The 27,771-nt window shown below is 41.8% G+C and overlaps 1 protein-coding gene across 1 annotated transcript in view; it reads left to right on the top strand.

The window, feature by feature from the left end:
- The window catches only part of htra1b (HtrA serine peptidase 1b), a 66,991-nt gene that overhangs the window by 30,094 nt on the left and 9,126 nt on the right, over positions 1-27,771 (top strand). The window contains exons 4-7 of the mRNA XM_073027656.1: positions 21,098-21,292; positions 21,390-21,422; positions 21,793-21,907; positions 25,755-25,812. Coding sequence (XP_072883757.1) covers positions 21,098-21,292; positions 21,390-21,422; positions 21,793-21,907; positions 25,755-25,812 — 401 coding nt within the window. The remainder of the gene's footprint in view (positions 1-21,097; positions 21,293-21,389; positions 21,423-21,792; positions 21,908-25,754; positions 25,813-27,771) is intronic.

The raw sequence follows: 27,771 nt of genomic DNA, 5'->3' as shown, positions 1-27,771 counted from the left end.
TTAGAGAGTATGGATTATGATCAGAGATTAAGGGAGCTAGGGCTTTACTCTTTGGAGAGAAGGAGGATGAGAGGAGACATGATAGAGGTGTACAAGATATTAAGAGGAATAGACAGAGTGGACAGCCAGCGCCTCTTCCCCAGGGCACCACTGCTTTAAGGTAAGGGGAGGGAAGTTCAAGGGGGATATTAGAGGAAGGTTTTTCACTCAGAGTGGTTGGTGTGTGGAATGCACTGCCTGAGTCAGTGGTGGAGGCAGATACACTAGTGAAGTTTAAGAGACTACTAGACAGGTATATGGAGGAATTTAAGGTGGGGGGTTATATGGGAGGCAGGGTTTAAGGGTCGGCACAACATTGTGGGCCAAAGGGCCTGTACTGTTCTATGTTCTTTAGCTGGACACTTATCACGGTGACAACCTCTGACCGATGTTGCAGACACACCCTTAGACTTGCTGAATGCCGAAGCTGTCAAGTTTATTTTTCACCTTGCCTCCCTGGCACTTGGAAGCATTTCAAGTGAAACGGAGAGCACATCTTCTGCTCCAGTGCCTGCAGTAATGCCGGAACTTGTCTGGATATGTTGCTATAAGTTCTGGTTGTTCACCTTTTGGTGTTAGCCTGTGAGAGTGTCAGGATTTATGGCCCTGTCATCGCTGGCTGCAGCTAACCCTATACTTAATGAAGTTTAACAGCGGAGTGTGATCTCGGGTTTCTCAGCTTTCAGGCCAGAAAATCTGTCCATGGAATCTGAACCCAATTGAAACCTTGGACAAGTGCCACGGTGCCCGCTCAGATAAATGGGAAACAACAGCTTCTGGGGGTGGGAGGGAAGGTCAGGAATATTTTAAGTTATATTTAATGCTTCCATTTGATTTTTTTTTAATACAAATGTGTGTTTCTTTTATCTTAAGGGGCTATTTGTAAAACTGACACTTTAGCCAGCTGCTGAGCCGGGCAGTATGGGGACAGCCAGCTGTCTGGACTCCTGTAGTACGGGCCATGCCAAAGTGCAGGCAGCCAGACTTCCTGTGGAAAACTTTCTACAAACCTCACTAAAACAAAGAACATGGCAGGGGGCAGACACTGATCGATTTCTGGGATCATGGTAGATCTGCCCACAAGATTAGGGGGAGAAATATTTCTTAAAAATGTAAAGAATAAAGTTTTATGTGAAGTCTTTAAAAAAGAAATGCTTTTTAAATATTTAAAGAGTACTGCAATCAAATACTTTTTAAAGCATGAGTTAGCTTATCCTTGCCTTTATTCCTTAGAGCCATCAGTTCTCCATTTACACAAAAGGACACGTGGGTGATGTGCTGGGTCTATCTTGGTGCAGGATTTATTACTTTAGTATTTTAAAATATTGGGGACAAATATTCTTGTGGGCAGGTTTACTAGAGCTGTTGGGAGTGGTTTAAACTAATATGGCAGGGGGGTGGGAACCACGATGATAGAGCTGAGGATGAGTCAGCCGGTTTACAAGTAGATGATGGGTATAAGGAAGGACAAGCCAATGTTTGGGTACAAATGAAAACAGAGCAAAGAGTTGTACCACACAGACAAAATTCAAAAGGGCAAAGAAAACAGGACTGAAGCTGCTGTATTTAAATGTACGTAGCATTCGGAATAAGGCGGACGAACTCGTGGCGCAAATTAGATATTGGTCGGTTTGACATTGTGGGCATCACTGAGTCGTGGCTGAAAGAAGGCCATAGTTGGGGGCTTAATATCAAAGGATTACTTTTATTGAAAGAACAGGTGGCAAGGTATAAGCGGTGCTGTATATCTGTTGGTAAGAGATGGGATTACATTTTTAGGAAAGGGTGACATGGGGTTGGATCTCTGGGGAGGGGTGGAGTTAAGAAATTGTAGGGATAAAAAAAATCATTATGTGAATCATATAGGCCTCCAAATAGTAGCCAAGATCTGGGGGTTGAGATTGCAAAGGGAGCTGAAAAAGGCTTGTAATAAGGGTAATTACACAATTGTAATGGGGGACTTCAATATGCAAGGGGATTGGGAAAATCAGAGTGTTAGATCGCAAAAGAGAATTTGTTGAATGCCTGCGAGATGGCTTTTTAAAGCAGCTTGTACTGAGCCTACCCTTAGATTGAGTGTTGTGTAATAACCCAGATCGTATTGAGGAGCTTAATGTAAAGGAACCCTTAGGAGGCAGTGATCATAATATGACTGAATTTGTATTGCAATTTGAGAGGGTGAAGCTTAAGTCACATGTATCAGTACTGCAATGGAATAAAGAGTATTACGGAGGCTTGAGAGAGGAACATGCCCAGGTGGATTGGAGGAGGATACTGGTGTACCAGTGTACCAGAGGTTTGTGAGTGTCAGGGAGCAGGAGTGAGTGCCATTGTTACTACAAGGAAAAAAGTGCTAGGCAAACTGAAAAATCTTAAGGACTACGTTCCAGAGTCCTGAGAGAGGTTGTTGGAGAGATAATGAATGCATTGGTCACGATCTTTTAAGGATCACTTGATTCTGGCATGGTCCCGGAGGGATGGAAGATTGCAGATGTCACTCCACTCTTTAAGAGAGGAAGCTAAAAGGCAGGAAACTATAGTCTAGGTCTTCTCCTATCATTTCGCATTTCCCCCTCCCCCCACTACTTTCAAATCTCTTAGTATCTCTCCTTTCAGTTAGTCCTGACGAAGGGTCTCTGCCCGAAACGTCGACAGTGCTTCTTCCTATAGATGCTGCCGGGCCTGCTGTGTTCCACCAGCATTTTGTGTGTGTTGTCTATTATTAAAGATGAGGTTTCAAGGTACTTGGAGACTGATGATAAAGTAAGTCAAAATGAGCATGGTTTTTGTAAAGGGAAATCTTGCCTGACAAATCGGTTAGTTTTTTGAGGAAGGAACAAGCAGGGTGGACAAAGGAGAGGCAGTGGATGTCATTTACTTGGATTTTCAGAAGACGTTTGATAAGGTGCCACATATGAAGCTGCTTAACAAGATAAAATCCTGTGGCATTACAGGAAAGATACTGGTATGGATAGCGGAATGGCTGACAGGCAGGAGGCAGCAAGTGGGGCCTTTTCTGGTTGGCTGCTGGTAACTAGTGTAGTCCTCAGGTCAGTATTGGGACTGCTACTTTTCACATTGTTTGTCTGTGATTTGGATAATGGAGGTGCAAAGGGACAAGAATACCAGGTTCTTTCATATTAAGGAATACTATTAATTATGATTATTTTGATTTCACTTATTGATGAGTTGATGATTAGTTGCCTATTACCCAATAGCCTGTTGGACAGGATATATGAATTACCAATCATCACATTAAACATGAGTTAGAATTGGGATTGTATTAGTCACTTTGCTCTTTTGCTTTGTTCGTAGGGATGTGCTACTTGATATGCTGGACTGAAAATAATTTATTGGATAGATATCCCATTAATATCTGGAGGGACTATTTTTTAATTTGACTGTACATAAGAACATAAGAAATGGGATCAGGAGTAGGCCATCTGGCCCATCGAGCCTGCTCTACCATTAAATAAGATCATGGCTGATCTGACTGGACTCATCTCCACCTACCTGCCTTTTCCCCATAACCCTTAATTCCCCTACTATGCAAAAATCTATCCAACCTTGTCTTAAATATAGTTACTGAGGTAGCCTCCACTGCTTCATCAGGCAGAGAATTCCACAGATTCACCACTCTCTGGGAAAAGCAGTTCCTCCTCATCCTAAATTTACTCCTCCGAATCCTGAGGCTATGTCCCCTAGATCTAGTCTCACCTGCCAGTGGAAACTACTTCCCAACTTCTATCTTATCTATCCCTTTCATAATTTTATATGTTTCTATAAGATCTCCTCTCATTTTTCTGAATTCTAGCAAGTACAGTCCCAGGTGACTCAATCTCTCCTCATAGTCTAATCTCCCTCATCTCTGGAATCAATCTGGTGAACCTCCTCTGCTCTGCTTCCAAAGCCAGTATATCCTTCCCCAAGTAAGGAGACCTGAACTGCACACAGTACTCCAGGTACGGTCTCACCAGTACCCTGTACAGTTGCAGCATAGCCTCCCTGTTAAATCCAACTCCTCTAGCAATGAAGGCCAACATTCCATTTGCCTTCTTGATAGCCTGCTGCACCTGCAAACCAACCTTTTGTGATTCGTGCATTTGCATTCCCAAATCCTTCTGCACAGCAGCATGCTGCAATCTTTTACCATTTAAATAATAATCTGCTCTTCCATTTTTCCATGCAAAGTGGATGACCTCACATTTACCAACGTTGTACTCCATCTGCCAGTCCCTTGCCCACCCACTTAACCTATCTATATCTCTCTGCAGACTCTCCGTATCCTCTAGACAGTTTGCTTTTCCACTCAATTTAGTACCATCAGTAAACCTGGATACACTACATTTGGTCCCCTTGATTTAAAAACAACCGAGCCTGTGTTGATTGTCAGCAGTATAAGAGAACAAAGTGATCCCTAAGACTATAGGACACAATCCAACCCTTGAAGCAGTTTGCATATGAAATCAGAATCAGGTTTGATAACACTTAACATCTGTGTGAATAAATTTAAAGGGCTGGCCATGAAACTTGATGTTCCTCTGTTACTGGACATGCAGAAATCTATGTTGGTTCTTTGCTCAGATGTCTTTTTTTTGTAGTAAAATTTAACCTACTTTCTTAAATTATAGATCTTTTTTTGGCTTATAGTGAAATGTGGAGTGATCATTTCTGCTGAATGATGTGATGTATCAATAATGAACTTTAACTTTATGTATATTCCTCAATCTGTAACTAAGTGGTGTGCAGTCATTATAACACCAGTTTATTTTGTAAAATAGTTATGGATTTGTTAGGGGATCCATACTAAATGTGGGAGCTGGAAGGTCACATTATCGTACTGGAAAACTGCTGTCCAGTTAACTCATTGTCCTTGGTTTCAAACTGCTTTATCCATCACATATGGAGGCCACAGCGTTTGCTCTACAATGCCATGTTATTGGATTCAACAACCAGCTTGCTGAACCATTTTCACTTTGTAATACAGTATACTTATTATTATTCCATTATGGATTTATTGAGTAAGCCCACAAGAAAATTAATTCGGGTTTGTATATGGTGACATGCATGTGCTTTGATAATGAATTTACTTTGAAGTTTGATTACTTTTATGTTATTTGTTATGTCTTTAACATAATTTCTGCCTTCTTTTCACTTTTTGTTCCTAACCTTATTCCTTGACAGATTAATTTGTGTCTTTATCCTCATGCAGATTTTTCTTAAAACGTTTTTTTGTTCTGTTCCTCCTTAAATGTAATGTCCTTTGTATATTTGTAATATTCTTTGGTAATGAGGAATGGTTTTACCTGAAAGGTCAAATGAGGTCTTTTCTCAGTAAATGTTGAATGCTTGCTGGAGTCTGTTTTGTTCTGCTTTTAAAAGGGGGCTTTTTAATGAAGATCAATTTGAATGTTCCTCTCTATTTGAGTTTCTCTTTCCTTTAGCCCAGATCATTTCAATAAACCAGTTCCCAGTGATTATTTGAAAATTTAATTTTAACGGTAATGTTGACTTGCCTGCTTTCATTTCTTCATCATCATTATATGCTGTGTCCTATTGACATGAGCAATCATGGTCTTTCCATGACCATGATTGATCTTGTTAAATTGTTCTTCAGAAGTGGTTTGCTATTTCCTCCTTCTGGGCAGTGTTTTTATAAGATGGGTGACCCCAGCTATTATCAATGCGCTTCAGAGATTGTCTGACTGGTGCCAGTGGTTGCATGACCAGGACTTGTGATGTGCACCAGTTGCTCATACAGCTATCTGCCACCTGCTCCCATGGCTTCACGTGACCCTGATCATTGGGCTAAGCAGGTGCTGCACCTTGCCCAAGGATGGCCTGCCGGCTAGCCTGCTTTGCAAATATTAACAGACTCTTTAACTTTTCAAGTTAACTGATAATCCAGGATCCAGGATTTAAGGGAATTAAACTATCATTCATTCACTCTCTTTGTTGTTTGTAAATTATACTAAGGCATTTTGGTCTAAGCCATTTTTAGGAAGTCACAAATTGAAGCAGATTACACAATTCTCAGATGCATTGCAACAGATCCAAGATAATTTTATCTAAACATTTATGGTTCATTATGGTGGTATAGTGGCATCTGCACTAGACTTTGAGGTGAGTGGTCCCAGATTGAAATCCGGTCAGCTTCTTGCACACTTTCCATCTGTGCTGGGTTGAGCGTCGAGCTAGCAATTTTGCTTTTTTTTAAAAAAAAAATGGACAAATGCTAAAGAAACAGCAAAGTTGCCACATGATGCGCCACAAGGCACAGAAAGGAACAACAATCACCATTTGTGCAATTGCTTCTCTGGAGCTCAAGACCAGAATTTCTTGAATAGATAAACAAAATTTTATCAACCATGACAGTAAAGTTTCTTTCAAAGAAGTCATTAAATGCCACACAAATCAAAGCATTCTGTGGAATTAAAAACATTTACTGTTGCCTGAGTTATGTTGTTTATCTTGATTAAATTTTGTTTGAGTTTTTAAAAAAAACAAAGTCGAAAGTAAATTTATTATCAAAATGCACACTGTACATGTCAGCTGAGATTCATTTTTTTGTGGCATTCATGGTAAATAGAAAGAAACGATAGAGTCAATGAAAAGCTACACAGATGGACAACCAATGTGCAAATACAAAAAGAACATAAAAATAATAAAAGGTAATGATTAATGTGGAGAACATGAGTTTTAGAGGCCTTGGAAGTGAGTCCATAGGTTGTGGAATCTGTTCAGTGTTGGGCTGAGTGAAGTTGTCCTGGTAGTTCAGGAGTGAGGGGTAAAAACTGTTCTTGAACCTGGTGGTGTGAGTCCTGAGGCTTCTGTACCTACTTCCTGGAGACAGCAGTGAGAAGAGAGTGTGTCCCGGATGGTGGGAGTCCTTGATGAATGCTGAATTCCTGCAACAAAGCTCCATGTAGGTGTGCTCAGCGGTGGGGAGGGTCTTGTCTGAGATGGATGGGGCTGCTTCCACTGCTTTTTGTAGGCTTTTCCATTCAAGGGCATTGGTTTTTTTCCATACCAGGCCATGATGCAACCAGACAGCACACTCTCTACTGTGCATTTATAGAAGCTTGACAAAGTTGTAGATGACATGTTGAATCTTCGCAAACTTCTAAGAAAGTAGAGGCGCTGCTATGTATTCTTGGTGCTGAACCAGGACAGATCCTCTGAAATGGTAACACTGAGGAATTTAAAGTTGTTAATCCTCTCCACCTCTGATACCTTAACAAGGATGGGCCCACGGACCTCCGGTTTCCTCCTTCTGAAGTCAATAACCAGCTCACGAGTGAATCTGCAGATGCAGGAAATAAATAAAAACACAAGATGCTGGCAGAACTCAGCAGGCCAGACAGCATCTATGGGAGGAGGTAGTAAACTACCTCCTCCCATAGATGCTGTCTGCCTCCTCCCATAGATGCTGTCTGGCCTGCTGAGTTCTGCCAGCATTTTGTGTTTTTATCAATAACCAGCTCTTTGATTTTGCTGATAGTGAGTGAGAGGTGGCTGTTTTGGTACCACTTAGCCAAATTTTCAGTCTCCCTCGTATGTGCTGATTTGTCACCACCTTTGGTTGACAGTGGTGCCATCAGCAAACTTAAATATGGCGTCTGAGCTGTAATTAGCCTCATAGTCATCGGTGTTAAGCAAGAGATAAGCACATAGCCTTATGATGTACCTGTGCTGATGGTGATGTGGAAGAAAATTGTGAAATCAGTGTTATCACTGTACTAGTGGCTTCTTTATTTAGAAATATGAAAATGACTGACTTCAGTAAACAAATTTAGGTTTTACATATCTTGTATATTTTTAATTATAATGAATGATATTTTTCTCTATTTCTCCCTGATAAAGTGAAACTTAAATATTCTCTGATGCTAGAGATCAAAATACTGAATAGCTGTCAGCTGGTCACACACGATCTGAGGAGAAAGCAGCAAAGTTAATGTGTTGGCTTGATGATGTTTCACCAGAACTGAAGGGCATGTTAGTCACATGTACAAAATTTAAACTTTGAGTTGGTGATCAGCTGAGCAAATTGACTGAACTGGAAAATGAAAGCCCACTTGGGAGTCGGCTGCTTCTAGTTAGCTTAATTTAAATTAGGCATTTAATCAACTATTATTGAAGCGCTTAAAATTGCATAGAATATTTGCACTTAATTTATATTACATTTATCTGGAATGCATGCTTAAAATAATAAGGGTGTGCTCTTGCAAGCAGGTTCGATCATCATTAAGAAAGTTGTTTTGGGTTGAATCACTGAAGTAATTACATGACTCTTGCACGCCATTCTCTGGTTTTGTTTAAGGACAGGTTTGGACAAATGTTAACCATTGTGTAACTAAATAATAGCCTAATGTTGCTGTGAAAAAGATATTTTTGTGGTGGGATCTGAATTCCGATGGTTGCCCTGGCCAAGCCAGGTGTAATACTCACACAACGCTGGAGGAACTCAACGGGCCAGACAGCATTGTTGGAAAAGAGTAAACAGTCAACGTTTTGCGCCGATACCCTTCATCAGAACTTCCGGACTTTCATATGAAGAAAGACTGGATCGACTAGGCTTTTGCTCACTGGAATTTAGAAGACTGGGGGGGGGTTCTTATTGAAACGTATAAAATTCTAAAGGGATTGGACAGGCTAGATGCAGGAAGATTGTTTCTGATGTTGGGGAAGTCCAGAACGAGGGGTCACAGTTTAAGGATAAAGGGGAAGCCTTTTAGGACCGAGTTGAGGAAAAACTTCTTCACACAGAGAGTGGTGAATCTGTGGAATTCACTGCCACAGGAAACAGTTGAGGCCGGTTCATTGGCTATATTTAAGAGGGAGTTAGATATGGCCCTTGTGGCTAAAGGGATCAGGGGGTATGGAGAGAAAGCAGGTACAGGGTTCTGAGTTGGATGATCAGCCACGATCATAGTGAATGGCGGTGCAGGCTTGAAGGGCCAAATGGCCTACTCCTGCACCTATTTTCTATGTTTCTATGTTTTCCCTGTCACCTAAGTTGCTGGGTACACTTCCAATACTGCCCCTCAGTTGGTGTATCTAGTCCAATCCCATTCATTTGAAAGGCGTTTGTGATCTTTATTAACATTTTTCTTTATTTCATACTTGAATTAAAAGTACTTTAATGCATTTAAAATCAAACTTTTTCAGAATTATTTTAATTTCAGCCATTTAAAAATGCTTGATAATCAGATATTTAAGAGTAACATAACAGATTTTTGACATCAGAGGAATGGGAACACTGGGGTAGTATTGAGGGTAAAACTAAGCTTAGTTATTGAACAAAGGATAAAATTTCCTTTATTGCTTGAGGTTCATCCGGAAAGTCCTGAGGAATGAGATCCATTGAAACGTGCATGGAGCGTAGAGGGTTTGGTGGGGGGGGGGGTGAAACTAGGATTATGTGTTGGAACAAGAGTTAGTGATTGGGAAATAGCATGCTCACTCAATGTTACCATGCAAGGCTCACTGTTACTTTAAGTTTAATTTTCAATTTGTGAGAACCAATTATTTACACTTTCTTATGCCTTTCCAAGATGCTCTCACTTGTCGTCAAATCTCCAAGAAGAGTCTTGCTGCATTTGAGCGGCTATATTTGGCATTCTCCCAGGGAATGCTCTTACCAGCTTCTGTTGTAATGTTTGAAATATTTGTTTTGTCTAAATAGGAAAATTTGCTATTTTAATATCTGAAATTTCATTGTACCTTGAATGGAACAACCTCTTGTCAGAAAAGTGTTTTGACATTTTTTAGTTTCCACTCAAAACAGGGATAATGAATTAATAGAAATGTCATCAAAGAATGCGCCTGATGATTTAGGGTAAAACATTACTTGCATATTTTGTTTCTTGTTTTCCAAATATAGTCCCTTCAATTTATGGTTCAAATGACCAACTGTAAAATAAATTTATGTCACCTAGTTTGAGAAGGGAAATCCATTTAGCTTTAACAGTGGAAGGCAGAGAATACTTGCCTATGACTGTGAGGCAAGTTGTGTGGTGACGTATGTTCAGAATGGAACTTCGGTTGTCTCCATTCCAGTTCTCTCCTCTGAATAACCGCCAAGAGACAATGTTCATCTGGCTGATGCTTCATTGTACAGGCAGATAACATGAATATCTGAGAAAATCAACAGAGAAAAGTTTGCCTTTCCGTTCATGACCTTACTTCTCAGTGTAGAATTTTGGCTTGCTCTGTAAGCAAACTGTGAGCACTGCCCTGCAAACTCTTAATGAACAAGTGTGGGCACAAAACACCAATTTTAAGTCAGCCAGAGTTTTTAAGGATAGTACTTGCCAGGAGTGACTCTTATCAGATCACCAGGATCAGTGAATACTTTTGGTCTAATAATAATCCCCCAACCAGATGCATGCAAGCTGCATTAGGAGAACAGAGTATGACGTGGTTTTTGCAACTTCAAGCCCGGGCATTCCCAATTATCAGTCAACTGAATCTCCTGGATGGGCGAGTACTGAAGATTTTTGCCTAAAACACAGTAAGAAATATGGAAATACTTTTCCCAAGGAATTGTAGATAACACTTTCAACAAAGGCATATTTCTTCAGTGATATTTTTTTCCTAAATCCTTTGTTCAAGGAAGACTTTAAGGGTAATCCTGGGAATTGTTGACCAGTGAGACTTATATGAGTGGTGGACAGTCTAACAGAGAGGATTCTTAGAGGATTTATAAGTGTTTGGAGCAGCATAGTCTAATTAGGGATTCTGAGTGGCAGGTCATGTCTTGTGAGTCCAATTCAGTTTTTCAAGGACATGACAAACCAAATTGAAGGTAGAGTGGGTGAATGTGGTGTATACAGATTTTGAAAAGGCATTTGGTGAGGTTTGCCAAACTGTGCTTGAGGTTCATCCAGAAAGTCCTGAGGAATGAGATCCATAGAAACTTGCATGGAGTGTAGAGGGTTTGGAATTTGCTTGCTACAGAAAGCAGAGAGTAGTAGATGAACCACATTCTGCCTGGAGGTCAAGTGGTGTTCTGCAGGGATCAGTTCATTGACTCCTGCTCTTTGTGATTTTTGTTTTTTGTAAATGACTTGGATGAGGAAGTGGAGGGTGCAGATATGTTTGCAGATGACGCAATGTTTGGTGTTGTGTCAAAGGTTACAATGGGATATAGACATAATGCAGAGCTGGGCTGAGGTGTGGCAGATGGAGTTCAATCTGGATAAGTGTAAAGCAGTACACTTTATAAGATTGAAATTAAGGTGGAGTACAAGGTTAATGGCAGATAGCTTAGTGTGGAGTTAACAGAGGGATCTTGGTGTCTATGTCCCTAGATCTCTCAAATTTGCCAAGCAACTTGATAGGGTGGTTAAAAATGCATGTAGTGTGTTGGCCTGCATTAGTTGGGGATTGAGTTCAAGAGCTTCAGGGTATACTTGCAGCTCTGTAGAAGTCTGGTGAGACCATATGTGGAATATTATGTTTGGATTTGGTTATCTCATTATAGAAAGGATATGGACGCATTAGAAAGAGTACAGAGGAGACTTGCCCAGAAGCTGTCTGGATTAGAGTGCATATCTCATGAAGAAAAGCTGAGCGAGCTAGGGCTTTTACCTTTGGAGCGAAGGAGGATGAGAGGTGGCTTGATAGAGGTGTATGAGATTAAGAGGCATAGAAAAAGTGGGTAGCCAGCTCTTTCCTTCCAGGGCAGCAATGGCCAATACCAGAGGTCATACCTTGAAGTGAGTGGAGGAAAGTTAGGGGAGATGTCAGAGGTTTTTTTATTATTTTTAAAAAATGGTGAGTGCCTGGAATGCATTGCTGGGGGTGGTGGTAGAGGCTGACATAGTGGGACATTTAAGATGGGCATATCCTCTGAGAGGGCCACAACCTTTGAGGGTTTGGAGGCTTGCATGTCTCAATGACCAGGAGAGCTAGGTTAGGTGGAGTCAGGGCTTGTGCTTTGGCTCTTGCAGGGTAAGCAGGTCAAAAGGCAGAAGCCAGACTAAGCGTGGTTCACTGGCTCTCCAGGTTCAGCGGTTCAGAGTCGGGGCCAACAACCCTGATTGGTCAGAAAAACAATTTTACGGAAACAGCCAACAACGCAGTGGGCAGTAACAACAGATAAGCAATTGGGTGTAAGAAAAAGAGGGTTACATGGCTGTAATAAAAATAAACCTCAGGGTTGAAAATGGTGAACCAGAGCTCTCCATACCCCTACCATCCACGTACCTATCCAAACTTCTCTTAAACGTTGAAATCAAGCTTGAGTGCACCACTTGCACTGGCAGCTCATTCCACACTCTCTGAGTGAAGATGTTTCCCCTCATATTCCCCTTAAACTTTTCACCTTTCACCCTTAATCCATGACCTCTGGTTGCAGTTCCATCCAACCTCAGTGGAAGAACCCTGCTTGCATTTTGGTCATTGTAAATTGTGCCGTGATTGGGCTAGGGTGAAATTTGGGGTAGGTGGGCAGAGTGGCTCGAAGGGCTGGATCAGACTATTCCACACTGTATGACAATAAATGAATAAAAATTTTAAATGTTTCTATTTTAGATCTGACAATTGAAGCGTAATGTGGCAAACTGTTTATAAAAAACCCTCAAAAATAAAGAGAAGCATAAGTAGTGAGCAATTGCAGAGGGATATAAGTGTTTTGGTGAATGATTTGTTAAAGGCTAGTAGAGATCTAATTTTGAGGTCTGTGTACCTGTCCAGGAGTTGTCTTAAAAGACCCTATCATATCTGCCTCCACCACTGTCGCTGGCAGCCCATTCCACGCACTCACCACTCACTACATTTAAAAAAAAAACTTACCCCTGACATCTCCTCTCTTCCTACTTCCAAGCACCTTAAAACTGTGCCTCTTGTGCTAGCCATTTCAGCCCTGGGGAAAAAGCCTCTGACTATCCACACAATCAATGCCTCTCATCATCTTATACACTTCTATCAGATCACCTCTCATCCTCTGTTGCTGCAAGGCCGAGTTCACTGAACCTATTCTCCTAAGGCATGCTCCCCAATCTAGGCAACATCCTTGCAAATCTCCTCTGCACCCTTTCTATGGTTTCCACATCCTTCCTATAGTGAGGCGACCAGAACTGAGCGCAGTACTCCAAGTGGGATCTGACCAGGGTCCTATATAGCTGCAACATTACCTCTCAGCTCCTAAACTCAATCCCATGATCGATGAAGGCCAATGCACCGTATGCCTTCTTAACCACAGAATTAACCTGCGCAGCAGCTTTGAGTGTCCTCTGGACTTGGACCCCAAGATCCCTCTGACTCTCTACACTACCAAGAGCCTTACCATTAATACTATATTCTGTCATCATATTTGACCTACTAAAATGAACCACCTCATACTTATCTGGGTTGAACTCCATCTGCCACTTCTCAGCCCAGTTTTGCAACCTGTCAATGTCCTCCTGTAACCTCTGACAGCCCTTCACAACATCCCCAACCTTTGTGTCATCAGCAAATTTACTAACCCGTCCCTCCACGTCTTCATCCAGGTCATTTATCAAAATCACGAAGAGTAGGGGTCCCAGAACAGATCCCTGAGGCACATCACTGGTCACTGACATCCATGCAGAATATGACTCATCTACAACCACTCTTTGCCTTCTATGGACAAGCCAGTTCTGGATCCACAAAGCAATGTCCCCATGGATCCCATGCCTCCTTACTTTCTCAATAATCCTTGCATGGGGTACCTTGTCAAATGCCTTGCTGAAATCCATATACACTACATCTACTGCTCTATCTTCATCAATGTGTTTAGTCACATTCTCAAAAAATTCAATCAGGCTCGTGAGGCACGACCTGCCTTTGACAAAGCCACGCTAACTATTCCTATTCATATTATGCCTCTCCAAATGTTCATAAGTCCTACCTCTCAGGATTTTCTCCATCAACTTACCACCCACTGAAGTAAGACTCACTGGTCTATAATTTCCTGGGCTATCTCCACTCCTTTTCTTGAATAATATCTGCAACCGTCCAGTTCTCTGGAACCTCTCCCATCTCCATTGATGATGTAAAGACCATCGACAGAGGCTCAGCAAGTTCCTCCCTCATGTCCCACAGTAGCCTGGGGTACATCTCAAAAGCTTTCCGAAAGCTCTAGCACATCCTCTTTCTTAATATCTGCATGCTCAAACTTTTCAGTCCACTGCAAGTCATCCCTACAATCGCCAAGATCCTTTTCTGTAGTGAATACTGAAGCAAAGTATTCATTAAGTACCTCTGCTATCTCCTCTGGTTCCATACACACTTTTCCATTGTCACACTTGACTGGTCCCATTCTCTCACATCTCTTGATCTTCACATGCTTGTAGAATGCCTTGGGGTTTTCCTTAATCCTGTCCGCCAAGGCCTTCTCATGGCCTCTTCTGGCTCTCCTAATTTCTTTCTTAAGCTCCTTCCTGCTAGCCTTATAATCTTCTAGATCTTTATATTACCTAGTTTTTTTTTTAAACTTTTCATAAGCTGTTCTTCTTGACTAGATTTACAACAGCGTTTGTACACCACAGTTCCTGTACCCTACCATCCTTTCCCTGTCTCATTGGAACGTATCTACGCAGAACCCTACGCAAATATCCCCTGAACGTTTGCCACATTTCTTCCGTACATTTCCCGAGAACATCTGCTCCCAGTTTATGCTTCCAAGTTCCTGCCTGATAGTATCATATTTCCCCTTACTCCAATTAAACACGTTCCTAACTTGTCTGTTCCTATCCCTCTCCAATACTATGGTAAAGAAGATAGAATTGTGATTACTATCTCCAAAATGCTTTCCCACTGAGAGATCTGAAACCTGACCAGGTTCATTTCCCTATACCAGATCAAGTACAACCTCTCCTCTTGAAGGCTTATCTTCATATTGTGTCCAGAAACCTTCCTGAACACGTCTAACAAACTCCACCCCATCTAAACCCCTCGCCCTAGGGACATGTCAATCAATATTTGCGAAACTAAAATCACAACAACCCTGTTATTATTACACCTTTCCAGAATCTGTCTCCCTATCTGCTCCTTGATGTCCCTGTTACTATTGGGTGGTCTGTTTATTAAAAAAAACCACAAACCAAAAAACACCCAGTAGAGTTATTGACCTCTTCCTGTTCCTAACCTCTACCCACAGAGACTCTGTAGACAATCCCTCCATGTCTTCTTCCTTTTCTGCAGCCATGACATTATCTCTAATCAATAGTGCCACGCCCCCACCTCTTTTGCCTCCCTCCCTGTCCTTTCTGAAACATCTAAAGCCTGGCACATGAAGTAGCCATTCCTGCCCCTGAGCCATCCAAGTCTCTGCAAAGGCCACAACATCATAGCTCTAAGTGCTGATCCGTGCTCTAAGCTCATCCGCTTTGTTTATAATACTCCTTGCATTTAAATAGACACATCTCAAACCATTGGTCTCAGTGCCTCCCTTGTCTTCACGGTATGTAGAGTGAGTATGTAGGTATTCTCATTGATTGGGAAATCTAACAGTATGTTACCATCTTGTGATGGAAATTGAATAAGAAATTATGGAAGTTGTTTCATTTATACTATGATTCTGGTAATTTTCCCCCTCCACCTTCCTCCTCCATTTCCTCATTCTACCCCCTGCTTACCTCTTCTCCTCAACTGCCTATCTCTTCCCACTGGTGACCTTCCAGCTTCCCTTTCTCCCATAGTCCACTCTCCCCTCCAATCAGATTCCTTCTTCTCCAGCCCTTTTCATTTTCCACCTATCACCTCCCAGCTTCTTACTTCATTCTCCTTTCCCTCAGCCACCAGGCTTCACCTATCACCTTCTAGCTTGTACTCTTTTCCCCTCCCCCACTTTTTTCCTTTCCAGTCCTGATGAAGGGTCTTGGCCTGAAACATTGACTATTTATTCATTTCTATAGATGTTGCCTGAGCTGCTGAGTTCCTCCAGTATTTTGTGTATATGTGTTGCTTTGGATGTCTGGAATGCGCAGAATCTCGTGAGATTATCATTTATACCGTGTACAATATTGGTCCCCTTGTTTAGGAAGAATGTTAATACATTGGAGCAGTTCAGAGGAAGTTTAAACTAATTCCTGCAGTGGGTGGTTTGTAATGTGTAAATGTTCATCAAGCTTGGCTTGTATGAGCAAAGTACTGGAGAGTTTAACATCGGTAGCTGAGCGAAGGGCGCTGAGTAGGCTACGGTCAATTATGGAAAACTCTGAACATCCTCTACATAGCACCATCCAGAGACAGAGAAGCAGTTTCAGCGACAGGTTACTATCGATGCAATGCTCCTCAGACAGGATGAAGAGGTCAATACTCCCCAATGCCATTAGGCTTTACAATTCTACCGCCAGGACTTAAGAACTTTTTAAAAGCTATTATTAATGCTTTTTGAGATAGTGATTTAGATGCATATCATATTTTTTTACTGAGTTAAGTATTGTATGTAATTAGTTTTGCTACAACAAGTGTATGGCACATTGGAAAAAAGTTGAATTTCCCCATGGGGATGAATAAGGTATCTATCTATCTATCTATCTAACTATCACAGGCATTTAGAGGAATAAGAAAAGACTTGATTCAAACATATAGTACCATGCAAAAGTCTTAGGCACCCTAGATATATGCGCCGAAGACTTTTGCACAGTTCTGTACGATTTGTAGAGTCTTGATGGTGTGGATGGGAAGAGAATGTTTCCTCTTGGTGGAAGAATCCAGAACAAGGGATCATGAGATCACTGCTTAAACTTAAAGGGTCACTCATCTAAGACAGTGAGGTAATTTATTTCCTCTTTCAGGGGCTTGTAGGTAGGAATGTAGAATAGACATTACAATTGGATAATCCGTGAGCCTATTGAATCGCAGGAGAGGCTCAAGGGTTAAGTAGTGTATTACTGTCCCTAACTTGTGCTAGGCCAGATGGTTAATGCCCTCTCATCAGCAAACAGCAATGATCATTCTGACTGTAACTGATGCTTTTTTCCCCATGTTGTGGTTCATAGGAAAATACACAGCCAAGAGGATGACTTTCTGTCCTTGTATGCTGGTCTAAGCATTAAAGGTGCCCAGTATATCTCTGTACATGTAGAAGGTGGTTTTGAACTGAATCAGGCAGACAAAAATCTTGAGTCATGCTGCTGGTTTTACAAACGTGTGCTGAGGGAGCAAAGTTTTGGTTACTAGTGCTGAGCTTCTGTTTTGGATGATAGAACATATCTTAATGTGCAAATGCCAGCTGAACTTTTTCAGAGTATTGCTTCCTGCTGCAAATTTTGGAAAGCTCCCAGAAATGGCACGGTAGTTGTAGTGGCGGGTTTATGTGTAGGATTTTCACTTTTTGATGAAATTCTTCATCTTGGCTTGTGAGTTCAAAGTTTGCCTGATCAATCCCACATGCCAGTGTTTGATAGTTAATCCACTCTTTGGAAGTGTGAGGCCAGCTTTCTGCTTGGTCATTGTCCCCATTGGTACAATTCCCAATCGGTGTTCAGACTGAACTGAACATGGGTGGTTATGAATACAAATAGCGTCAAATCAGGAGCCAGTTGGGCATTATTTGCAGTTCTAGCATGTATTTATTTCTCTGTCTAAGTCAATTTGGCATATTAATTCACTAACAAAGAATTTTGCAGTTTTTTAAAAACCATAACTGAAATCTTAGAAGAGGCTCTCCAATTGTATTCATTATGTAGATAATGAAATGTCAATTTTGTGGTCTCTCAAGTTTTGTGAACTTCAAAGTTCAAAGTACATTTAAATTATTCAACCTTGAGATTCACCTACTTACAGGCAGCCACAAAACAAAAAAAACCTAAAAACCCAGTTAAAGAATGACCAACACCCAGAGGGAGAAGGAAAAAACACATCATGCAAACAATAAAAGCAAGCAACAGCATTCAGAATGAAAGTGAGCCCATAGACACGAAGCCCGGAGAAACGCGGAGACAGGCCGTTAGACTCAGTTCATCACACAGCGGGGCAAATTGTCACATAGCCTGCAGGCGTAAAGCCTGGGGCAGCCAGAGCAGGACTCAGTTTCCACCTCAGTGTCACAGAGAGCGGAGTAAGGGTCGCCAAGCAGTGTGCAGGATCAGCCAGGCACACTCCGGTCCCAACACCTCGCCCTTTCAGTCTATCTGTCCCGGTGTTTAACTTGTCCAAACTTCGACTATGTTATAAGCAGTTCATGTTCTCTTGCATAAGCAATAAATTGGATTATGTTTATCCATTTTCCAGATGTTTTGCAGCTGGGCAACTCAAAATAACCACTTCATTAGTTTGAACTTGGATTCAAATTCAGTCTCATAAATCAAAAACACATATGCGTGTGTGCCAAAAGCCGAGAGGAAAGCATCATTCTCCAAGTAATGGACCCATTTCTCTGGGCTGTATACAAACTGTTAGGAACCATTGTGAACATTTATTCTGTGAATAAAAGGGCTTTGCTCTTGCTGGCCCTGCAAGATTTATGGAGTTCGTTGCATTTTTGAGGGCACATTGGGCATGTTGCACCTCCATCAAAATGATTGGAATGGCATTGAAGGAGTGAGGGAAGATTTGAACACCAGTATATCCAGTGGATGCCCTCGCTGCCTTGTATCAACATTGTATTTTCAAAGTCCTTCAATCTGCCTCTTTTCTTTAACCATAACCCTATTTATTCCTCTTTGAGACCCTCAAATCTGACTTCTGCCTCATCTATAGGTCTATGCTGCATTGGCTGAAATCAATATTGATGTCCTCTGAAAGTGATTGTGATTCAGTCTTATTCTCCTTGCCCTTTTAACATTGTTAACCACTCCATTTACTTTACACTTTTTATCTGCTATCCACTTCGATAATATTCTCTCTCAGCTCCACTAATCAGTTTACTTTGTTTCCTTCTAGTTCTGAAGAAGGGTCTCAGTCCAAAACATCGACTATTCACTTCTTAAAGGCTGCCTGACCTGCTGAATTCCTCTGGCATTTTGTGTGTGTTGCTCTGGATTTCCAACATCTACAGAATCTCGTGTCCTTTGATTCCTTTCTCTGTTCTCTTTAGTGAAAACAACCATGAGAAATAAAGACACCTGCGAACACTTGCAAAAAGAATTTAGCATAGATCATTCGATATAGGAGCAAATTAGGCCATTTGGCCCATCGAGTCTGCTCATCATGGCTAATCTAGTTCCTTCTCAGCCCTTATCTCCTGCCTTCTCCCCATTTCCCCCCAACCTCTGCCTTAAATATACTGAATATCTTGGCCCCCACAGCCACCTGTGGCAACAAATTCCACAGATTCACCACTCTCTGGCCAAAGAAATTCCTCCTCATCTCTTATCTAAATGGAGTCCCTCTATTCTGAGGCTGTGTCCTCTGGTCTTAAACTCCCCCATCATAGGAAGCATCCTCTCCACATCCACTCTATCTAGGCCTTTTAATATTCAATAGATTTCAATGAGATCCCCCCCTCACTTTTCTAAATTCCAGTAAGTACAGGCCCAAAGCCATCAGACACTCCTCATATAAGCCTTTCAATCCCAGAATCATTTTGTATCATGTTTTTGGGGGAATTTCCGCAGATTTTTTCCTGTTAGTTTGCTGCCTATCTACTATATCCCACACTTCAGCATTAGTGTCGGAGTTCTCTCGTTCCGGTCCTCCTCACTCTGACTTTGCTCGTCATCTCTGTGCTTTGTAAACCTCAGTAAAACCACAAAATGTTCAGTGTCCACTGTCTTTTTGTTACATAACTAGGTGTGTCCTGGGGTGGGGAAAATTGACCTCCAATAACCATAACCACTTCCCTTCGTGTGAGGTGTAACTTCAACCATTGGAATGGTTTTCTTTTTGATGCTCCATAGAGCTTTACCAGGATTTCATGATATCATGCTTGGTCAAAAGCTGCCACGATGCCAAAGTGAGTAACTCTCACCTTATCTGCAATCTTGCATCGTTTCATAATAACAGACACAAAATGCTGGAGGAACTCAGAAGGCCAGGCAGCATCTATGGAAATGAATAAGCAGTTGATGTTTTGGGATGAGACCTTTCTTCAGGACCTTCTCAGCCCAAAATGTCGACTGTTTATTCATTCCCATAGATGCTGCCCGATCTGCTGAGTTCCTCCAGCACCTTGAATGTGTTACCCTAGTTCTCCAGGAACTGCACAATCTCTTGTGTTTCATCAACATCATCATTATCTGCCTTGTCATATGAGGTAGACGATCACGGTCTCATGAACATGATTGTTCTTGGCAAACTTTTCTACAGAAGTGGTTTGCCATTGCCTCCTTCTGGCAAGATGGGTGATCCCAGCCATTATCAATACTCTTCAGAGATTGTCTACTTGGCGTCAGTGGTTGCATTACCAGGACTTATGATATATGAGCAGCTGGTGCATGACCATCCACCACCTCCCATGACTTTACATGACCTTGATCAGGGGGAGGGGGTGCCAAGCAGGTGCTGTACCTTGCCCAAGGATGACCTGAAGGCCAGCAGAAGGACGGAGCCTTTTGCATCTCCTTTGGTAGAGACGTATCTCCATCCCACCATCCATCTCTTGTGTTTATCTTTTCTTAATATCTTGAGTCAAAATTACATTTATATTTCAAATCAAGGTGAGAAAGTCTGTAGAATATTTTGGTTGTTCAATACAAGTGTTTTGCCCACCCTATCCTCTTTCTAGTTCTTGCAAGAATGTCTGAGCAGGAGGGTCATGAGACAAACTCTATCCAAGTTTTTTTGCATTTTGCTATGTATACTCTGACTAATGATAGCTATATAAGATTGTTTAGAGTGACTCTCCTTGGATTATGGACATCTTTCCCTGCATCTGAATGCCAGGAACTTAGCATTGAGATGTTCTATGCTCCAGGATGTATTAAAATTGCTTTGTTATCAAGTTACCCACTCTGGTTTGTTGACTTCCTAATAAATGGGCTGCAAAGAAATTTGATGGGGAATTGGGCATAATTCTCTTGGAAAGGTTCTGTCACTTTGTTTATTGTTTCAGTGTTGGAACACAGTTCATTTAAATTACTTGCATGACTTGCGCTGAAATGTAACCAAACATGTACTGTAATCCTTTTGCCATCTGCTGTAGGTAAAACTGCCAGTGCTGTTGCTAGGTCGCTCCACAGACCTGAGACCGGGCGAGTTTGTCGTTGCCATTGGAAGCCCATTTTCACTGCAGAACACAGTCACGACAGGAATAGTGAGCACGACTCAGCGAGGAGGAAAGGAATTGGGACTTCGGAACTCTGACATTGATTACATTCAGACAGATGCAATTATCAACGTATGTTTGACACAGGCATTCCTGAAATTAGTTAAGCTTTTTGCTCAAGTTTCCATAGTCCGTGTTTTGATCTGAAAATGTTCTGTTTTTTTCATAGTATGGAAACTCAGGTGGTCCTTTAGTGAACTTGGTAAGAGCTTTTTAAATCTGTTTTCTGTGCTGACATGCTGGTCTACATTAAACTTAATTTTTGTTTCTTTTTAGGTCTACTTTCACACTAACCACTATCTTCATTCTGAGATTTTTAACCTAACACTGTACTAACATGCCAGCAGCAAAAAGATGTCTTTGCAACGCTTTCTTTTCAAAGCCATCAGTTAAGTCGGAATGGTTTGTATTTTTCTACTTTATGCTCTTTGCATGGAAGTACTTGAAAGTTGAAAATAAATGTCATAACCATATCTTAAATCAGTTCACCTTTCTCACTGTGCACCTTCTCTGTCCAAGAAAAATCATTCTTAAATCGGGCAATGGAAATTTTTGTGCACTGTTCCTTTCAGGATGGCGAGGTAGTTGGAATTAACACCCTGAAGGTGACTGCAGGAATATCATTTGCAATTCCATCAGATAAAATTCGGCAATTTCTAGTTGAATCTCATGACCGGCAAGTGAAAGGTATGTTGAATTTATATTTTTCTTTTTATGGCTTTAATAAATTATATCTGATGTTGATTACAACTTAAATTTTAAAATGTTCTGTTAAGTTTGTTCATTCGTTTGATATGTACTGTGTCAGATGTACGGAAACATGCTCTTTCCATGACCGTGATTATTCTTGGAAAATTTTTCTGCGGAAGCAATTTTCTATTGTCGCCTTCTGGGCAGTGTCTTTACAAAACGGGTGACCCCAGTCATTATCAATACTCTTCAGAGACTGCCAGCCTGGCGTCAGTGATCACATAATCAGGATTTGTGACATGTGACCATCTACCTCCTGCTCCCATGGCTTCACATGATCCTGATCGTAGTAGTGGGGGGGGGGGGGGGGCTGCTGAGCAGGTGCTTCACCTTGTCTAAGGGTGAGCTGCAGGAGGGAAGGAGCACCTACTACCCCTTTAGTAGAGACTCATCACCCCACCACCTGTCTTTTAAATGCTGGTTGTATTACCATTGTGTACAGGCTTGTTGTTTTGTGAAATGATTGGTGATTCTTTCCATTTACGAAATTCTCCTGAACGCGCGTTGGAACTAAAGGAGGATTCTGCCACAGATCCAAGAATTCATGAATCAGCTCTGTACGATTTACATAATCCTTGGTGCAATAAGAACTGCCAATCAGTTCAGCCTGTGGTTACTTGCACAGAATAGAATACTATAGACAATCAACGTTAGTTCATTTTTAATGGGAACTTTCTTCAGATGAAATGTAATATTGGTTTTGGTTTACCATTGTCACGTCCAGTGAAAAGCTTGTCTTGCGTGCAGTTCATACAGATCAGGTCTACAGAAATAGTGCAGTGCCGGTAAAAGGTTGAGTGTAAGATCGTAATGAGGTAGATTGAGAGGCCACCAGTCCATCTTACCATACAAGAGGTCTGTTCAAGAGTCTGATAACTGGGATAGAAGCTGTCCTTGAGCCTATTGGTACATGATTGATAGATTTATTTATTTTATTTAGCCAATACACACAGAATATATCGAGCTGCACTGCCCAGCAACACCTGATTAACCCTTTCCTAATCATGGGACAATTTACAATGGCCAATTAACCTACAAACTATTACGTCCTTGGATTGTGGGAGGAAACCAGATCACCCCTGCATTCCATGGGAGGACACCCAAACAGTGGACATCAGGACTGAGTTCCGAACTCCAACACCCCGAGCTGTAATGGTGTCGCCTGACTGCTGTGCTATCATGGCGCCCAAAACATTGAAAGCTTTTGTACCCTGTGCCCAATGGGAGAGGGAAGAAGAGAAAAAGTATGAGGTGGGTGTAGGTTATTTTACTGAGGCAGTGAGAAGTATAGGGTGCCGGGGTGGAGGTGCGTCTGTACCGAAGGAGGTGTTGGGTGCTTCTTCCCTCCGCTAGCTTGTCGGTCACCCTTGGGCAGGATGTAGCACCTGCTTATCCCTCCCGACACCATGCAGACAATTTCTAAAGAATATTGAAAAAGGCTGGGGTCATCCGTCCTGTAAAGACACTGCCCTGAAGCAGGCAATGGCAAACCACTTCTGATTTAATAAAAATTGTCAGGAACAATCATGGTCATGGAAAGACCATGATCGCCCACATCGTACGATACAGCAGATAACAAAGGAACAAGTCCTGTGATGTCTGCTACTCTCTGCATTTTCTTGCAGTCACTTGCAGAGCAAGTAGGATGCTTTCATTTATTTATTGAGATACAGTGCTGAATAGGCTCTTTGGGCCCTTTGAGCTGCACTGCCCTGCACCCTGATTTAATATAGCTCAATTATGGGACAATTTATAATGATCAATTAGCCTACTAAGTGGTAGGTCTCTGGATTGTGGGAGGAAACTGGAGCACGTGGAAGGAAACTGGAGCACGTGGAAGAAACCCACGTGGTCATGGGGAGAATGTACGAACTCCTTACAGGCACCAGTGGGAATTGAACCCCAGTCACTGGTACTGTAAAGCGTAGTGCTAACCACTACACTACTGTCCCACCTCACACTTTCTATGATGCATTGATAAAAGCTCAGATTTCTAATGCTTGCGCAGACGATCTGAACAGTAAAAACAAGGTAGCTAAGCTAGGGACTGTGCATATTAAAGTTAATGTCAGAAAATTACTAATGGCAGGAGTTGCATTGTCCATTGCTGTTAAAATTAGACCAAATTCAAAACCAGAGGCATTGACAGAGATGCCCTGTCATCAAAGATGTTGTAAAAGCACTCTAAGGAAAATTCCAAGAAAATAGTCTGACTCTCAATCTTTTATTACTAGATATTTTCAGAACAAATTTAACAAACCTTAAAGATAGCCAAGAATGGTTTGTGAAGGAGTTACACAATTCCACCTGTAGGTGCCCACTTAGTGTCAGTCTGTCAGACCTCCTTCGAGCTGTTTGTACTATGCTGAGCGTGGGCTTGCCACCCACACTTGCACAGAAGCACATCACAGTTGTGCTCTTGCCCAGTTTGCGTCTGGAAAATTGCATGCCTCAAAGCAAATCTTCATGCTAAACGGTGGGGCTTTCAGTAGCTTCAGGGCCTTGCGTGTGTAACAGCTGCCATGTGGCTGAGGCAGAACAAGACTTGCCCACAAACTGGTTGCATAAACTTCGACATATGCCAAAGCCTCCCTCACCTCAAGAAATTCCATCTGTTAGAGCTGTCTAGTATTTCGATGCTTTTAAATGAAACTGACATAAAATGTATTCAAAGACTTTTGAAATGTAATTCAATTACAATTGTTAAAAATGAATAAAATAACAATAAATTAATTCATACAAGCTTTAAATAACTAGGCACATTACAGATAAAAACCTTGCAACCAGTTAAAGAAACATAACTCCTCTCTGAATCCTTCTTCCCCACAGCCATAAGATCTCCCTTCCAATAACCCAACACAAGGACCCTAGGCAGACTTGCCAGTACAGATGCTGAGGATTGCAGCTAGTTCGTGTTCCATTGTCAAAGGGTCCAGAGGAGATTCCCAAGAATTATCCTGAGAATGAAAGGGTTAATGTATGAGGAGTGTTTGGCTTTGCGTCTGTACCTGTCGTTTAGAAGAATTGGGGGGGGGGGGGTGGCGGGGGAGAGAGGAGGATCTCATTGAAACCGATCAAATATGGAAGTGTTGAGCTAGAGTAGATGTGGAGAGGGTGCTTTTTATAGGGTAGGGGATTGTGTCTAGGGTCAGAGAGCATAGTCTCAGAATTCAAGAACCCCCTTTAGAACAGAGTTGAGGAATTCCCTTAGCTAGAGGGTGATGAGCCTGTGAAATTCATTGACACAGACGGTTGTGGAAGCCAATTCACTGGGTATTTTTAAAGTCGGAGTTGATTACAAGGGTGTCAAAGCTTCTGGAGAGAAGGCAGGGGAATAGGGTTAAGAGGGATAATAAATCAGCCATGATGGAATGGAGCAGACTTGATAGGTAAATTGGCCTAATTCTGCTATAGTCTGATGGTCTTATTGCTGGATTCATTGAAAAGGTCAGCAGAGTATAGTGACTGATTTATCAATAGAATGTGACAGCAAGTTTATGGTTTTGACTAAGTGTCCAAGCACAGTTGCGTCTTAAGTGTCCTAAACTTGTTGGGCATTAACTAGGAAGTCCTTAGCCACTGTAAATATTTTAGTGAGCATTGTTTAGTGTTAAAAATACATTTTGTTGAGTTTCAGAACTAGTGTTTGTTTCCTAGTGCCCTAATAAAACTGACAAATACCTTCAAAAGACAAGTGTCCATGTGAAATGTGTTTCAAAAGCTGAATGAACTTGATTGCTCCCTTTTTTTTCCCCAAGTAAATTTATTTTGTTTTCTGTTGTAGGAAAAACAACAACAAAAAAAAGATATCTTGGAGTTAGAATGATTACACTTACCCCTAGGTATGTAAAATGAAGACTTATTTGGTCATGTCAAAGCTTCATAATGTGCATCCTGAAGAATTTTGTTCCACGACTGCTCTTGTTGTCAACTAGACAGGGCTACAATTGTACTGTGGTATGGAATGTGCAGCTGCAAGTGATGGTGGGGCTTGTGTTTGATGGCTGCTTCCTGTTGACAGCCTGGTAATAATGTCACTATCGGATTGAATAACTCTTTCGCACTCCTGTCACACGCGCACACAGGATTGCACATCCCAGCAGCGTCTGACACTGAAATCAATGCACAGCTGTATGTGGAATTTCCAGGCTGAAGCCACTGGCAAAACAAAGCGCATTTAATCCCCGGATATAATGATTGCAGCCAATTAATTGAGTAAAATCTGAAAGCCAATTTGTTGGAGAGTAAGTCAGGGACAAAGTTGTAATTGGGAGCAAATGTTATAATTTGGTTTTAGTGTGGTCCCTGAGGATTTGAATGAAGGATAGGAGATGGGCAGCAGAGTTTTAAATATGCTGAAGATTAAGGAGGGTGGGGTGGGAAAAACATTGGGTACATCAAGTCTGAAGGAAACTATGTCATGAAGGAGAGTTTCCAAGGGTTAGTTAAGGAAAGGAATGAGCCTGGCAGTATTGGGGAGATACAAAGGGTATGTTTGTGCAACGAAGATGCTATAAACTCAGAAGCTCTGGTCAGCTCAATTAGTTCTGATGGTCACAATCTTGTTCAACATAAAGCAGTGACCAGAGAGTGGACTGGACAACAAGTTAGTGGACATGGAGAGGACGTTTCCCATGGTGCGGGAATCCAGGACCAGAGGGCACAGCCTTAGAATAGAAGGACGTCCCTTTAGGACAGAGGTGAGGGGGAGTTTCTTCAGCCAAAGGATCATAAGTCTGTGGAATTCATTGCCACAGATGGCTGTGGAGGCCAAGTCATTGGGCATATTTAAAGTGGAGGTTGATACATTCTTGATAAGTAACGACGTTGAAGATCATGGGGAGAAGACTGGAGAATGGGTTTGAAAGGGATAATAAATCAGCCATGATAGAATGGCAGAGCAGACTCGATGGGCTGAATGGCCCAATTCTGCTGCTATAGCCTTAACCAGCCTATTTGGTCTTTATTCACTCAAGCCACATTGATCGTGTGGATAGTCAGAGGCTTTTTCCCAGGGCTGAAATGGCTGGCACGAGAGGTCATAGTTTTAAGGGGCTTGGAAGTAGGTACAGAGGAGATATCAGGGTTAATTTTTTTACACAGAGTGGCGAGCGTGTGGAATGGGCTGCCAGTGGCAGTGGTGGAGGCAGAAATGCTAGGGTCTTTTATGAGACTCCTGGATAGGTATATAGAACTTAGAAAAATAGAAGGCTATGGGTAGGTCTAGGTAGTTCTAAGGTAAGGACATGTTCGGCACAGCTTTGTGGGCTGAAGGGCCTGTATTGTGCTGTAGGTTTTCTATGTTTTTAAGCCATCACCCTTTTCCACATCTAAATTCATCAAAGTCTTGCACGCTCTTTCATTCTCATGTGTGCTTTTCAGCCGCTCCTTAAGTGCCTCAGTACTATTTGCTTCAACCACTCCCTGTGGTGGCTAGTTCCACATCCTCGTTCTCCTTTGGGTAAAGGAGTTTCTTTTGAGTTCCTTGCTGGAGCCTGTGGTTTGTGGTGTGCCAAGGATGATGCTATGATCTTCCAATCCTCAAGCACATAGATGAGGAAGGGGAGAAAGCCAGGAGCGGGTTGGAGCTGCTGTTACAGGAATGAGGAGCAATTATTGCTGGGTTTATTCAGAGTGCGACTGTGACCACTCAGAAAAATACATTTTCTTTAAACAATCAGAATCACCAGGATGTGCTGAACAAAGTTAGGGTCATATCCATGTATATCGAAGCCCACTTCAAAAATTGTGAAATAACTTGGTTCTGTGTGGTCAGTAAGAAGGAGAAAGAACCCTGGTGA

Source organism: Hemitrygon akajei, chromosome 23 (assembly GCF_048418815.1).
Source record: "Hemitrygon akajei chromosome 23, sHemAka1.3, whole genome shotgun sequence".
In the NCBI taxonomy this organism is placed as follows: Eukaryota; Metazoa; Chordata; class Chondrichthyes; order Myliobatiformes; family Dasyatidae; genus Hemitrygon; species Hemitrygon akajei.
Note: the sequence above shows the minus strand (reverse complement) of the source record. Positions and strands in the feature narration are given on the sequence as shown.